Source organism: Arachis duranensis, chromosome 5, assembly GCF_000817695.3.
Source record: "Arachis duranensis cultivar V14167 chromosome 5, aradu.V14167.gnm2.J7QH, whole genome shotgun sequence".
NCBI lineage: Eukaryota > Viridiplantae > Streptophyta > Magnoliopsida > Fabales > Fabaceae > Arachis > Arachis duranensis.
Window position 1 is genome coordinate 6,831,404 of NC_029776.3, and position 13,991 is coordinate 6,845,394.

Consider the following 13,991-nt stretch of genomic DNA (forward strand, 5'->3'; position numbering starts at 1 on the left):
GAAGACAGTTATGTCTAATGGAGAGAAACGTTGAGGATTGATTTGTGCATTAATTTTTCTTGGAGATTAAAATGTCTGTTTTCAAAATCCTGGGAACTGATTTGGGTAATCACTCTGCCAGAAAATAAACAAAAAACTGATTTGTCTGTCGGAATAAAACTTTAAAGATTTATCTGTGTAAATTTTTTTTAGAAACTAAAATATTCAATTTTAAAATCCTTAGAAACTGATTTGGGTAGTTACTCTAATTTTTAAAATTATTTTTTAAAATAAATATTTAATATCTATTTTTTTGGTCGCATTCTAATGATGTGAGGCAGGAAAAAATAGACTTGTATTATTAATACAAAAAAAGTTAGAGGTGTATTATACAAAGACAAATTATTTTTAAATTGCAAAAACTAATATTTTTTGGGTGCCTACTACACATACAAGTAAAAAGACCGTACAAGTTTTACAAGTTATCAACCAAAACTTTATTAACACGCGCACTAACTCATTTTGAATGGAGCGTAACTACACGCGCCCCACTCAAACGGTTTCCTCTTCGTCTTCTTCCTATTCCTCTTCCCCTTCCTCTTCTTCTTCTTTTTCGTTTTTTTCGATTTTCATGGTTTCTGAAATTCTTCTTCTTCTTGCTGCACGTTCTTCTTCCTCTTACTCTTCTTCTTCTCCTTTTCTTTCGTTTCTGCACGTTCTTCTTCCTCGTTTTCTTTTTCTTCTTCTTCATTTACGTCTTTTCTCTCTGTTTTCTCGTTTTTTTTTTCAATTTTTCATGGTAAAATCGTTTTTGAAGAAGAAGAAGCAGCAGAAGATGAGGAGGAGAAAGAGAAAGAGTTCTGAATTATGCATAAGATGTACTTCAACGAATTTTGGGTGTATTTTCTTAAATCCATTGGGTGTATTTTCTGTAACCCTTTGGGTGTATTCTATAATCGTTTGGGTGAATTCTTGTAACCGTTTGGGTGTATTTTCTGTAATCCTTTGGGTGTATTTCTGTAATCATTTGGGTGTATTTGAGTGATATCTGACTCATATCTATGGGTGTATCTTACTGATATCTATGGGTGTATTTTTCATTTCAGAAAAAATAGCAGGCATTACAGAAATACACCCAAACGGTTACAGGAATTCACCCAAACGATTATAGAAATACACCCAAAAGATTACAGAAAATACACCCAAAGGATTTAAGAAAATACACCCAAAATCATGCATAATTCAGAACTCTTTCTATTTCTCCTCCTCATCTTCTGCTACTTCTTCTTCAAAAACGATTTCAGAGCTTAACGAAAAAAAAAAACAGAGAGAAAAACACGTAAATGAAGAAGAAGAACAGAAAGAGTAAGAAGAACGTGTAGCAAGAAGAAGAAGAAGAAGAAGAAGGAGAAAGAGAAGGCAAGAAACGTACCTTGAATAATATTTCTTCGTTTTTTCTAGTGATTTTGATGAAGGAGAAAGAGAAAACGAAAAGAGGAGAAGAAATTTCAATAAAAAAAAGAGGGAGGAAGAGAAAAAAAAGAGACACAGAGAAAGAAGAAGAAGAAGAAGAGGAGGAAGAAGAAGAGGAAGCACGGAGAAAGAAGAAGAAGAAAAAGAGGCAAAAAAAAAAAACGTGAAACGGCATGAATAAAGCGCGTGTAAGTGACATAGGAGTTGCAACACGTTTTGGTGGATTAGGCATTAATAAACTTGTAATAGTTACAAGCCCTAATCGCTTGTATACTGAGCTTTTCCCTATTTTTTGTATACTAAAATCAGTTATAAATATATATTATTTAATTAATTCTTAATATATATTTTATATTTTAACATATATTTTATATTAATATTTAATTTAATAGCTAATTTTAGTATAAAATGTGATTTTTAACCCTTTATTGTCCTCTCTTTCATATTTATTTTTAGTCTCACTTATAAAATTAATGATAAAAAATCACACTATTAAAAAAATTGAGAAAATCCATTTCTATACCAAATATAATCTCTTTTCGAACGAGCACTGGATTTACTAGGGTATTTGGTTGCAAAATGTTCAACCATTCATGATTTCATGCATCCATAGTATTTCACCATTTCAATATAACGGACGGGGACGGGCTTAACACTACTTATAAGTTATAACCAAGGCTTGTTCCCTCTGCGTGCAGGTAACAGGAACTGCGTTCCAATTTGCGTGCAAAGGAACGCCCAACACATGGCTAAGGCACACAGTTCCTTTCACCTTTCCCAAACCACAAAAATAGTTAAAATACAAAAGTGCATACAAATTTAGTTTCGGATAATCTGAGCGCTAAAGACCTTCACCACATCAGATGAACGGCTCATAGAACACCACGTGGACAATAATCCTGTCCACATAGCGAACCGGGAAAGGACCCTATGAAAATCTGGAAAATTCACAAAACTTGCAGCCCTCCTCCACGTAAATAACATGTGGTCCCTCGTACAAAAACCATGCTATTAATCAACAAGCTATCAGCTATGGTACCATCTCACTATTCTTTCATAGCTTGAATTCAACAAGTAAATAGATGCTTAGACTAAATCTTCACTGCTCTCTACTTCCAATTCCAAATGCAAGACAAGTCAGACCAGGAAGCAGCTATGGCTCGTTGATTATTCATAATCACAAAATTTCAAGCTTTTCTCGTCGGGTTTCCATCAAGGTCAAGGCCATAAAAGATGAGATGGATGGGGAAGCAAGTGGCTCTTCTGGACGTAGCTGGGATCCTGGCTTGGAAATTGAGGTCCCTTTTGAGCAGAGACCGGTACGTTTAAGACACTTGTGATATTATGGGAATAAATGCTTTCTTTGGGTATTACTCAGTCTTCAACATGATATTCCACAGTGTAAGGTTAATATCATTGCTGAACCTATTAAATAATAGGTGAATGAGTACTCTTCTCTGAAGGATGGAATCCTGTATTCATGGGGTGAACTGGGTCCAGGATCCTTCTTTCTTCGCCTTGGAGGCCTCTGGTTGGTAGTATTCACAGTTCTTGGAGTGCCAGTTGCAGCTGCAAGCTTTAATCCTTCAAGAGTAAGGAAGTCAAATTTATGTGTGCATAAGTTTTGGGACATTTAGTAATCAAAGTAGTCAACAGAAATGTTGATACATTCTCACAAGAGTACATGTGACTGTCAGCTGCACACTAGCACAAAAATAGTTTTCTTATATAAAATTTCCTTCAGCCGGTGTTAATGTGTCACTACCTTGCAGGAGCCTCTAAGATTCATACTTGCTGCTGGAACAGGATCACTTTTCATTGTATCTTTGATTGTCTTGAGGATTTACCTGGTGCGTTTGAACTTTGAATTCTTCTTTCTGTTCTGCATACCATAATAATTTCATTATTGGGGACTGGTTAAGTAAGGCAAAGAATTCAAAAAAAAAATGTCAATTGTAAGACAGAATGGATTCAAAACCACATTGCATTTGCAGAACAAGGATTCCAAGTTTAGCTAGGTTGGAGCTCCCTCTTGTAGTCATGCATGACCTTTATGTTGTTTGCCTCAGATGCAATAGAACAAGTTTTAAACTACTATGCCAATGATTAAGTTCCTGAGCCATTTCTGCACATTCAAACTTAAATCACTGCTGCAGTCAAATAATTTGAATTACAATGCAGGGATGGAGTTATGTTGGAGATAGACTTCTATCTGCGGTCATTCCGTATGAAGAAAGTGGATGGTATGATGGACAGATGTGGGCCAAGCCACCTGAGGTTTGCCTCTATTTTTATGTGAAGAATGCTTGCATAAATGCTAATCCAACATAAATCTAACACTTAACGTACACTCATAATACAGTAATGGAACCCAAAATAAAATGCATGTGCCATGAGTAAAACTCACGATGTATAAATTTATTTTGAGATGTTATATACATCATATCCATCCAAAAATCTCCTCTTTTATGCAAGCTTCCTTTGCCTGGTAGTGAGAAGAGTAGTTCAAAGGAATCTATACCATATTCAATACAATATCCGCGACCAAAAAAGTAGCCTTAAATGAATACAAGGAAGCCAATTTTAGAGGTGGATTGCAATTTGGAACTTTGTTACCTAAGATACACTCAAGCAGTAATGTTCAAAGTAAAAGAATATGAAGGATATGGAAGCTGTGACATGCTTCATTTCTCTCATTTCAGGCACTTATAACTGAAAAGTTAGCTTTATTTGCAGATCCTAGCTCGTGATAGATTGTTGGGCTCTTACAAGGTACTAGACACATACATCAATTCATTATGCAGGAAAATCTTGGATGCAGGCTAGAAAACATTATATTGATTTCTTGCAGCATGATTCACATATAATTGATGTTTTCAGGTTAAACCAGTTGTTCAACTGCTCAAGCAAACTCTAGTTGGAACAGGAGCATTACTTGTTACTGGAGTTATGCTATTTATCTTTGCTACACCAGTGCAGGACTTTTTCCAAACTACCTTTACCACGGTAGGAAAGAAATCAACCGCACAAGCTCCCAAAGTTAACACAAAGTATAACTTAAGGTAAGGAAAGACACAGAAACAGAGAAACATATGCATTATCTTCAATTTTTTCCCCCTTGTCTCATTGCAATATTATAATGTATGTTGTAGAAAGGAGGAGTTGCTTAAATTGCCTGTAGAGGTGATGGCTGATGATGATCTCGCAGCAGCTGCTGCAGAGGCTGCTGATGGAAGACCAGTCTATTGCAGGGATAGATATTACCGAGCATTAGCAGGAGGCCAGTATTGCAAATGGGAGGATCTGCTCAAGGATTAAGAAAGATGAATGTGTAACTAAATTCATTTAGTTAGAGTACCGTTTGTAGTGACTCTTTGGCCAAAGTTTTATGCTATTTAGTAAAAAACCATTTGAAAAGATGTTCAAAGCGATGAGAGCAAACAAACCCAGAAATATATTGAAGAAATATTAAATCATACCGAGGTATAATGTGATCTCATATGAAATTACAGGTCATATTTCTAATTGCATATAATGAATAGTAATTTAAGAATAAAAAATGTGAACTAGAAAACATACTTGAAAATATACAGATACACAAGTACAAGCCCCGCATGAATTGTGAATATTTGGACAATTCTGCAAGCATGAGAAGATTGTTCTTGATATGCCGTGAGTTATGGTAGCTAAGTCGATCTGAGGAGAGTGCTGCTCTATGACAATTGATTCCAGTGCAGGGGACAAATTCATTGCAAAGCAAAACTATTTGCTTCCAATTTCCATTATACTGATCTAACCAACTAGAAACATGGAGTGATATTCATTTGCAAAGATTCCGATTGCAGCTCATTTTTGAGGAAAAAGAAAAACAGATGACATGTTTTTCACGTTCAATGTCAAGCAAAATGGCTCAAGCATGATATGAATTCCTCAAATATTGAAAGAGCACCCATCAACCAGTCCTTGATCCAATGATTTCACGAACTAGCGATCAGTGAAGCTCTGTTGCTTTGTCCCAAATTGGTGTATCAATAGAGTGTAATAAAATGATTGATTGTGTGATAGGCCCAATATACCATATTAAACAAGTTTCCTACACCAATGAAGAATTTTGAACATTTGTGCTCCAACAACATGCCTGAAGGTCTTCTTGTTTGCTTTGGCATATTCAATATCGAGTGTCCGATATGCAAGAGCAAACAAATACATAGCTGGATGAAGTCTTCTGCATATTGCATATTGCATAATCAATAATCAATACACTCCATTCGCAAGTACTTGGTTAGGACATAATTCTGAAATCTCAAAAAGTGTGGTTAACAAAGATGAGACGAGATACTTGATTTCCATCAACTGGCATATTTGACTCCCAGGAAAATAACAAACGATTCCCCCAAGATAGTACTACTATTTGTATATCATTAATAGCCATTCCGTAATCAACACCACACATTTTTTAAAGCAATACAATTGATACAGTTAAATAATTCTCCCAAAAGTTAAAAGAAGACAAGAAATATCAGTTAACTTACCTGTCAGCTTGCTCGCCATTGTCCAAGCCATCCCACAACCTTTGTGATGGTATTGTATGACCCTTCTTATCTTTACCATATGTTTCAACATACCAACCCCCTATGTCATGGAAGCCAGAGCGAGGTTCAAATAGCCAAAACCTGTATAACTTACAGAGTACAGAAGAAATTTTTTTCTCAGCAAAATATCTACATAATATAGCATCATCAGAAAATTTTACATATGCTCATGGTTCTTTCAACTTAAAATGTACAATAATAACATTTTAGAAAAAATTGAAAGTTGAAAATGACATGGGTTAGTTCAACTGTTCTAAACTGTTTAACCTTTCAATAAATTGTATGAATGTTGACAGCGTTATAGAACAATCTAATAGCAATACGATCAACATTGAAAACAAAATAAAATAAAGATCAGTAATCTAGCCACGGGAAGATTGGTAGGCATGATAAAGTCACATGTTCTGACAAAGAAAGTGATCAACACAGCATATGTTATGATGTTCACCAGCAAATATTACAGAAAGATGCCAGAGCTTTACTTGCTTGGTGGTAAACGTGCCCTAGTGCATCTACACTCACAAAGTGAAACTCTGTCACCGATTTCATACCAGTGCATATGCTTCACCTGAAAATTGTCATAAACAACATTTGTTGATTTATAGCATCCTGCTATACCAAGTTATTCATAATAAGACATTTGAAGCAGTAACCTGAAACCTAGACGATTCTTATCATATTAAGACTATAAGCAAAGAGGACTTGGTCCTTATGACAAGTAAAATCCCCTTTTAAGTTCTAACCGTTTAACCAACAAGTGCATGGAATAGCAAATTTACATACCAGCAATGTTCTATGTTTCATGATTGCATGGGTCTTGTCACCATTGCTGTTGTAGACATAACAACAACCTTCATCTGGAGTGCTCCCAATTCCAGATATGGTTCCCAAATGAATTCTGCTTCCAACTGCACCATTGGCCAAGTAATGTTCTGGAAAGTCGCCACTGATATATTTTGGATCTTCATCCGAATTAAGGAAAACGTGAATGTGATCTTCAACATCTTTCTGCAACCCACCGGAATAACATCTAGGTAGGTCCCGGGTTGCTGTAGCAATCACTCTGCCGGAGACATGCAATTCTAGATCTCTATATGCATCCGATACACTATTTGAAATGTTAGAAGTTTGAATTCGATGTGTCCCAAAATCCTCTTGCCTTTCTGCATTGATGTGAAATTTCTTCATCGTAGATTGGCACAGGTCAGAATCTAAGGATCTGAAAGAAATTAACTTCTCATTTTTCATAGATGATATCTCCGGAATCTTCTCAGCTAGGCAAACCATACCGAAAAGATCCCGACCGGAAACCAAGTGCAAAACCTCAGGAGTTTCATGAGAGGACCTTTCCTCAGCCTCAAAGCAGTCAGGAAAAAGCTCCATAGGCATAGAATCAATTTCAGGACCATAATATGCTGCATGAATAGCTGAATAGAAATCTCTCTCAAGCACATCAAAGTAGCCTGTTCCAACAGCCACCTTCTTCTCTGACAAAATATCATTTATAGTTAATCTGTACCACTTCAACCATTCAACAACTTCCATCTCCTTGAAAGTATTAGCATGGGATTTGTAAATGTGCAATTTTGAACCCTGTTGGGAATGCCTCTGTATGAGCCTTCTCTGGGACAACAAATACATGTCATAATGGGTTCTCTTCCGAGAATCTGAAAGAATCTGCAAAGAATCACAGATTATTCAGTTAATTAAAGTTCCCTCCAAACCAGAGAAAAAAAACCCCATGGTAGAAACCCATTGAGACTCTATATTATGATCTGCAAACAGTTCAAGCTATGCAGTAGGTGTTAACTAAACACCAAGTATAAGAGCATGCGCAGCATATCCAGTACCAATGCGAGCAGGAGAAAACATTAACACAGTAACTTGAATATCAGAATGGAAAAAGCAAATCAATGAGAACAAAGTTATACATTCAAACTTTGGACATTAAAAGCTATCAAAGTTAAAATATACAGTCAGGCTTCGCAACATCCTTCAAAGGAAGTAGTATTACAATATCGCTATTCAGGTAAGCTTCTCCGAGCTCATTGTTCCATTTTGACAGTCTCTCTTGTAACTTAGAACTGGTTAATCACATTATCCAACCATAGTCTATGAAAATTTGAATGATTATTATGCCAACTTATTCCAATTTTACAGTCGCTAATCGTTAACGATATCAACTAACTTCTATAATGGATCTTTATTTTTAATATTTCCTTTTCCTTTTCCTTTTCACTAAAAATAATTTGAGAGTTCAGCACAATTTCACAAATTTCAGAACCTAAAAATAATTATTTCATGAACCAAATTTTATTTCTCTGTCTCCATCTAAGTCCAAATTCAAGCTATCTAAACGAAAACAATGATAGTCCTGAGTAGGATTCGCAACCACCTCATATGCAGCCAGGATTTGCACGAATCGGCGCGACTCAGCGGAATCGTTCCTAGACTCAGCAAGGTCCGGGTGAGTCTCTTTCGCTAATTTGTGAAACGACGCTTTGATCTCAGCGAAGGAGCTGGTCTCCGACACTCCTAGCAGCTCGTACGCGTTCTCCACGGGGAATTCTTCCCAAGAAGATTCAGATGCACTACTGAACCGATGGTATCTGCAACAACGACACAGAAATACGACGTCGTAGGGCGTTATAGTGGCGCCGTTTTGTGTTATCGATATCGAAGAAATTGGGCTCCGGTGATGGAATCCTATGACCGTGCGGTACCCGGCGAGATACACCATAGTTTTTAGCGTTTTATTGTAGTGTAACGAGAGAGAATAGAACACGGGGAGCACTGAGGGAAGTGGATGATGGAGAATATAGTCCTACCTCCTAACGAAGTTTTCTCAACACTCCCCCTCACCCATGCTGAATGCTGAACGGAGCGTTTACGTGTCGTATCCTTATCGAGTTAAATTTTTCAAACCAATACACGTGGTTGCCAACTGAGAATCCAGTTTTTTCTCTCTTTTTTTTTTTTATGAAATTCTTACAGAGATTTGAGAATTGAGATGGTAGCCTGGTTTTTCATTTTTTCACAATTTAATTCCCTGACTTAAAGATTATTAGCAAAAAATGTATTTATTTCGATAATTATGTAATTTATTTAAATTAAATTGCACTTTCATTTAACTATATCCGATTCTAATTTGAGTTGCTGAGCTAAAAATTGTGGAATTGAACAATGAATTTCATTCTTTTTCGTCCCACTGAAAACAGAACTTATCAAACTTGTCCCTTCATCCTAGGTAAGGTTGGTTTTCACCTGGACATGCAATTTTGAAAATTGAAATTCTCTTGCACTTCTTAAACCTCCATGCATAAATCATTTTTCTTTATCACGTTAATGCTATTGCACTTCTTCCAACTCTGTCACCTTTTAACTGATGTTATAATGTTAAATCATATATATGTAGCGAACACGAGACACACAAAACCACATTAAAGTATTAATTTTAAGCACTTAAACCCAACACGACTGAAGTAATCACTGTTGAGAATGAAAACTATATCTCTTAGTAATTGTACAAAGAAAATCTATAGATACTGCTTTTAAGGCACTCCCTGGCGATTTACGGCTTCAGTGGCTGAGAGCTCGGCCTCGGAAGAAACAGCAGCACCTGAGGGAGTGGGTGCATCAGTGGCGCCAGCTCCACGACCTGGCTTGGGTTCTTGATGGCCTTCAGTGCCATAACCCTTACGCTTATAGTCTTCCAAATCCTTATATTTCACGTAGGGACTATCCTCCATTGGAAGAAGCTCTTCCGTACTGCTGCTTTCCTTAGCTGATTCGTTATTTTGAGTATTTTTCTCTCTGTTTTCTTCCTTCTTCTCCATGTTCGTTTTACTACTTGCTGAGCCTCTTCTGCTCGGTTGTTGCATTATATATTGTAAGGCTTTGTTTTTCCTTTAGCGATGCTGTTGGCACCTGGAACACACGTGGTGCTCCAATAGAGATTTCCGGAAGCGTGGCTACTTTCTCTTTGGAAGAAGCTAGAATTTAGAAGCTTAATATTAATATTAATATTAATATTAATTAATTAATAAGAGGTGCAAGGAAAGGCACCAATACCAATCAATGGGTAAGGAGAATTATAATAGACCGCCATTGCCCATTTGACAATGCTGCACCTCTAAAGGTCTCATCATCGCTTTTGAGATAGGAGAGTTGGGCACTTTGCGATGAGACTGGCGTCAAAGGCAAACTCCATTACTCCACCACCGGTTGGACCAAATATATATGGGTTAGTGTCAACGGCACCCACCCCTTCCTTCCCTCGTTCGCTGTGGCCAAATAGCAAAATAGAAGGAACGCGTCCAAAAATGAAAGAAAGGGACGTATAGACTATAGCGCAAAGCAAGACCCGGAAAAAAAAAAAAGGAACTGCAGTGCAAAGAAGAGAGGAAAGACGCACCCTTCTTCATGGTCAATAACGAGGAGGCAAAAAAAATGAATTAGGAGTGTGAAACGGATCGGTCCGATTCATTTAGGCCCAAACAATTATTTTGGGTTCAAGGAGCTGGACTAGTTGTTGTTTGAAATAGCAGTTCAGTTCATCTGAAGAAGTCTTTTTTTTTTTCTAAATAGTATTTTATTCGTAGCGAATTAATCTTGATATTGTGAGAAAGAAAAAACGGAGACAATTTTAATTTTAAAATAAAATAATAAATTCTAAAAAAAATCAATTTTTTTGCCAACTTTCTTGCTTTTTTAATATATTATTAGTTTAGAATTCGAGATATTTGAACGGTTTGTTAAAGAAGATATCAATTTTTTGCCTTAATATATTGAGCTAACTTATTTCTGCGGCCAAAAGAAATATGTGCTCGATTGGATTATTTTATTTTTAAAAAATTTAAAAAATAAAATTTTAAGAAGATCTTAATGAATTGTCTACTAATTAAATATTTCTTAAATTTCCATCTAAATGCAATTATTTTTCTAAATAGAAAAATCCCCCAAAAAAAAATTTACAAGTACTTCTATTCAAAAGGCAATCTAAAATTTACCCATTTACTTCTTTAAAAACAAAAGCAGAAATTGAAATGAACGTTGAAAAATATTTTTATTCAGGTATATATGTATAAGTTTCTTTGCAAGTCTTGGAAGGATAGGCATGCTGTCAACCCTTTTATTTTGGCACTTTGAGATAATGAAAAAATTTTGATAAAGTTTGTCCATATTGTTTGGAATAGGTTTTTGTGTAAAACTATATTTTTCAAACAAGCAAGAAAACATAAGTATTGTGATGATATAAAAAGGACAGAAGCTTTGTCTACCACCTTTATGACAAGGTTTGGGAACATAACCATGTGTCATGTGTGGTTGTGTACTATAGATTCAGATTTCAACCCAATCCTCAAATTTACCTCGGTATATAGATACTATTTCGGTCACAAATTTGCTTAAGTACGTTTCAGTCAGATCTTCAAACAGATGTGATGATGTAACGTATAACTAGAACCTATCACCGTTTAAGTAATTTGTTGCTTTCTTTTAATGATTCATTCTCTCCTTGTCAATGGACTTTGATTTGGAAAGATAGAGAAGTGTTGTTTGAAGCTGTTGTATATAGTAATTTTGATATGGTTTTTACTCTAACTTTTGGCGTGCAATCTCTGTTTTTCAATTTCAATAGCTGAAATTGTCCCCACCACCCTGGTTGTGAAGCATGCAAGGCAATTGATCGAGAAGAATGGCATAAAAAGCGACCTTAGATGCGTATTGGTTCTAGTAGTGGCCGGCCAGAAAAGTTCTCTGTTCCTTTCTTCACCCATCAAACAAGGAAAAGATCAAAACACATTATTTTTTGGTTTCCTCCTATGCAATGCACCGAATGATCACTTCACTTCACTTCTCTGTTTTAATTTCTCGCTTTAGTGTTTGTCACTACTTCACTTTTATATATGCTCTTCACATTCCATATTTCTCTGTTACAACTACTCCACCATCTTTTTCGAAAAATATTAGCTGATCAACACTTTTTTCTTAATTTTATCTTATATTTAAATTAACATTAACTAACTTCGCTGTCTTTCTACACTAAAAATATTGGCCCCTTAATATTATTTTGCTTCACGGATATCTTTATATTTATATCTTCATTTCACATTCTCATCATAAGACCATATTCTTACAAGAAACTTATCGCTTAATTCCCACCTTCCTTTCTCATCCGAATTCTTTGAGTTTGAAATGGCCACAAACATTTGGCATGCGAAATGGAAACAAGTGGAAGAAAACGATCAGGACGAAGATGAAGATGAAGAACTGGAAGCATTGTCACTTTGTGATCTTCCGGTGAATTCAATCGAACAAGAAGATCTGCCAAGAAAACCACCAGCTTCTCAGATCAGCGAAACTAGAGAAGCGGAATTCGATTTCTGCTCATGGGGTGGCCCGGTAGAAATGTGTTCAGCAGATGAAGTTTTCTTCCAAGGCCAAATGCTCCCATTGTGTGTCTCATCAAAATCCACCACTTCCCAGCGTTATGGCCAGAAACATGAGTGGCTATTTGAATCAAGGTCAGAATCCATGGACCATTTTTCTTCAAGCGAGTTTCATAGTAGTAGCAGTAGAAGCAGCAGTTTAAGAAGTCAAAACTCATGTAGTAGCACCAGCTCCACCACCATCACCACAAGAACAACAAGAACTTCTAATGCTAGAAGAGAAGTTCGTGGTCATCAATTTTACACGCATCATCCAAGTCCCAAACCTCAGTTGAAAGCAAATATTACAAGACAAGGAAGCTTTGGTAATAATCATGGTAGAAAATCATCATCAGCATGGGATATTTTCCGTCTAGGTGTGGTTCCTGCACCTGAGATAGGTTTACAAGATATTAAGGTTCGTAGTACCAACAATGTTAATAGCAAAAATTATAGTAACTTCAATTTCAATTTCAACGCTAGTGTCGCCACTACCAATAATAGTGTTGAAATGAGTAACAACATTAGCGGAAAGAGCAAGAACGTTTTGAAGCAGTTTATGAACAAAGGTAGTGGTTTATTCAGTGGTTGTAAGTGCTCATCAATTGAAACGGTTGAGGCGGACATTGCTATGATTGGTGGTCACACAAAAAAGTCAAATGAGACAGAGGGCACAGTGCACGCCATGAAAGAAAAAGTGGTGGAACAAAAGAGGCAGAACAGTAAGGTAAAGCAGGGAAAGAAGGGTGTGCCACGTCATCAGCAAAGCTTTGAATGGATGAAGGGGCTTTTAAATAATACGAAGTATCACGATGAGGAGGCTTTGTTATCATCAAGCTCATGAATTGTTGTGTCATTGTGTGATTATTGGTCGCACTTTGTGTTTAATAGATAGATTAGAATTAGATTGCCTTTCTTTATTAGATTTGGAATTATGATATTGGAGTAGAGGATCTGTGAAATCATTGTCAGAATTTTTTACATTGCTCGTGAGAAATGAGGCTGTAAAACGAATTATATCAGTATCATTCCTTTAAGAGATTGAATTGCTTTTGTTAAGATATATTTATGCATGGGGTTTATGGTGATTTTAGATTGATTTAAAATTTTTGTTCACATGATTAGGCAGAGTTTGGGTTGCCCCTTGTGACGTCTCTTTCAAATACTCAATTTATCCTAAATCAGAGACTATTTCTACCTTTAGAGCTAAATTTTTAAACATGTTAAATATCTGTACGATACATGTACATTAACACGGACGCAGAATATTATACGACACCAAATATACGGATATGCAAATTTAAAATTCTTATAAGACACAAGAACACGATATATATATATATAAAATATAAAGTATTTTTTTAAAAAATCGTAATGATATTTTGATATTTTATTGATATTAAAACATAAATTAATTTTTTAATATCTTATTTTAATTATATAAAATATTTAAAATATTTTTTATTTTAATAAATAATAATATATACTATTTTTAAATTTATTTCAAGAATACAAGTTG

General features: G+C 35.7%; 4 protein-coding genes across 8 annotated transcripts; 2 read left to right on the top strand and 2 right to left on the bottom strand.

The window, feature by feature from the left end:
* Positions 1 to 2,307: 2,307 nt before the first annotated feature.
* LOC107487690 (protein CONSERVED IN THE GREEN LINEAGE AND DIATOMS 27, chloroplastic) lies at positions 2,308 to 4,883 on the top strand. Its single transcript, XM_016108386.3, has 7 exons — positions 2,308 to 2,771; positions 2,892 to 3,044; positions 3,225 to 3,302; positions 3,634 to 3,729; positions 4,189 to 4,224; positions 4,333 to 4,514; positions 4,605 to 4,883. Exons 1-7 carry the CDS (start codon positions 2,535 to 2,537, stop codon positions 4,768 to 4,770), a joined length of 948 nt encoding a protein of 315 aa, XP_015963872.1. The 5' UTR covers positions 2,308 to 2,534; the 3' UTR covers positions 4,771 to 4,883.
* Position 4,884: 1 nt separating this feature from the next.
* LOC107487689 (uncharacterized) lies at positions 4,885 to 8,933 on the bottom strand. Of its 5 annotated transcripts, none has more exons than XM_016108383.3 (5): positions 8,440 to 8,932; positions 6,828 to 7,721; positions 6,527 to 6,612; positions 5,985 to 6,125; positions 4,885 to 5,677 (listed from the first exon to the last, which is right to left on the bottom strand). In XM_016108383.3, exons 1-5 carry the CDS (start codon positions 8,782 to 8,784, stop codon positions 5,533 to 5,535), a joined length of 1,611 nt encoding a protein of 536 aa, XP_015963869.1. In that variant the 5' UTR covers positions 8,785 to 8,932; the 3' UTR covers positions 4,885 to 5,532. The 5 variants fall into 5 exon arrangements, 4 of the variants coding, with proteins under 4 accessions (XP_015963869.1, XP_052117529.1, XP_052117532.1 ...); XR_002375163.2 differs by having other exon boundaries at positions 5,530 to 5,677; positions 5,985 to 6,133; positions 8,440 to 8,933; XM_052261569.1 differs by having other exon boundaries at positions 5,534 to 6,133; positions 8,440 to 8,933.
* Positions 8,934 to 9,420: 487 nt separating this feature from the next.
* Positions 9,421 to 9,886, bottom strand: LOC107487691 (uncharacterized). Its single transcript, XM_016108387.3, has one exon. It carries the CDS (start codon positions 9,878 to 9,880, stop codon positions 9,596 to 9,598), a length of 285 nt encoding a protein of 94 aa, XP_015963873.2. The 5' UTR covers positions 9,881 to 9,886; the 3' UTR covers positions 9,421 to 9,595.
* A 2,353-nt stretch (positions 9,887 to 12,239) lies between these two features.
* On the top strand, positions 12,240 to 13,316 carry LOC107487682 (uncharacterized). Its single transcript, XM_016108377.2, has one exon. The coding sequence runs from the start codon at positions 12,240 to 12,242 to the stop codon at positions 13,314 to 13,316; it is 1,077 nt and encodes a 358-aa protein (XP_015963863.1).
* Positions 13,317 to 13,991: the final 675 nt, after the last annotated feature.

Excerpts from the sequence above, each read along its gene's own strand:
- LOC107487682 (XM_016108377.2), top strand. The coding sequence starts at position 12,240 with ATGGCCACAAACATTTGGCATGCGAAATGGAAACAAGTGGAAGAAAAC.
- LOC107487691 (XM_016108387.3), bottom strand. The coding sequence starts at position 9,880 with ATGGAGAAGAAGGAAGAAAACAGAGAGAAAAATACTCAAAATAACGAA.
- LOC107487689 (XM_016108383.3), bottom strand. The coding sequence starts at position 8,784 with ATGGTGTATCTCGCCGGGTACCGCACGGTCATAGGATTCCATCACCGG. Across the intron at positions 7,722-8,439 it reads AAATCCTGGCTGCATATGAG|ATTCTTTCAGATTCTCGGAA; the intron begins GTGGTTGCGAAT and ends GATTCTTTGCAG. Across the intron at positions 5,678-5,984 it reads AATGGCGAGCAAGCTGACAG|AAGACTTCATCCAGCTATGT; the intron begins GTAAGTTAACTG and ends TGCAATATGCAG.
- LOC107487690 (XM_016108386.3), top strand. The coding sequence starts at position 2,535 with ATGCTTAGACTAAATCTTCACTGCTCTCTACTTCCAATTCCAAATGCA. Across the intron at positions 2,772-2,891 it reads TCCCTTTTGAGCAGAGACCG|GTGAATGAGTACTCTTCTCT; the intron begins GTACGTTTAAGA and ends ATTAAATAATAG. Across the intron at positions 3,045-3,224 it reads CAAGCTTTAATCCTTCAAGA|GAGCCTCTAAGATTCATACT; the intron begins GTAAGGAAGTCA and ends ACTACCTTGCAG.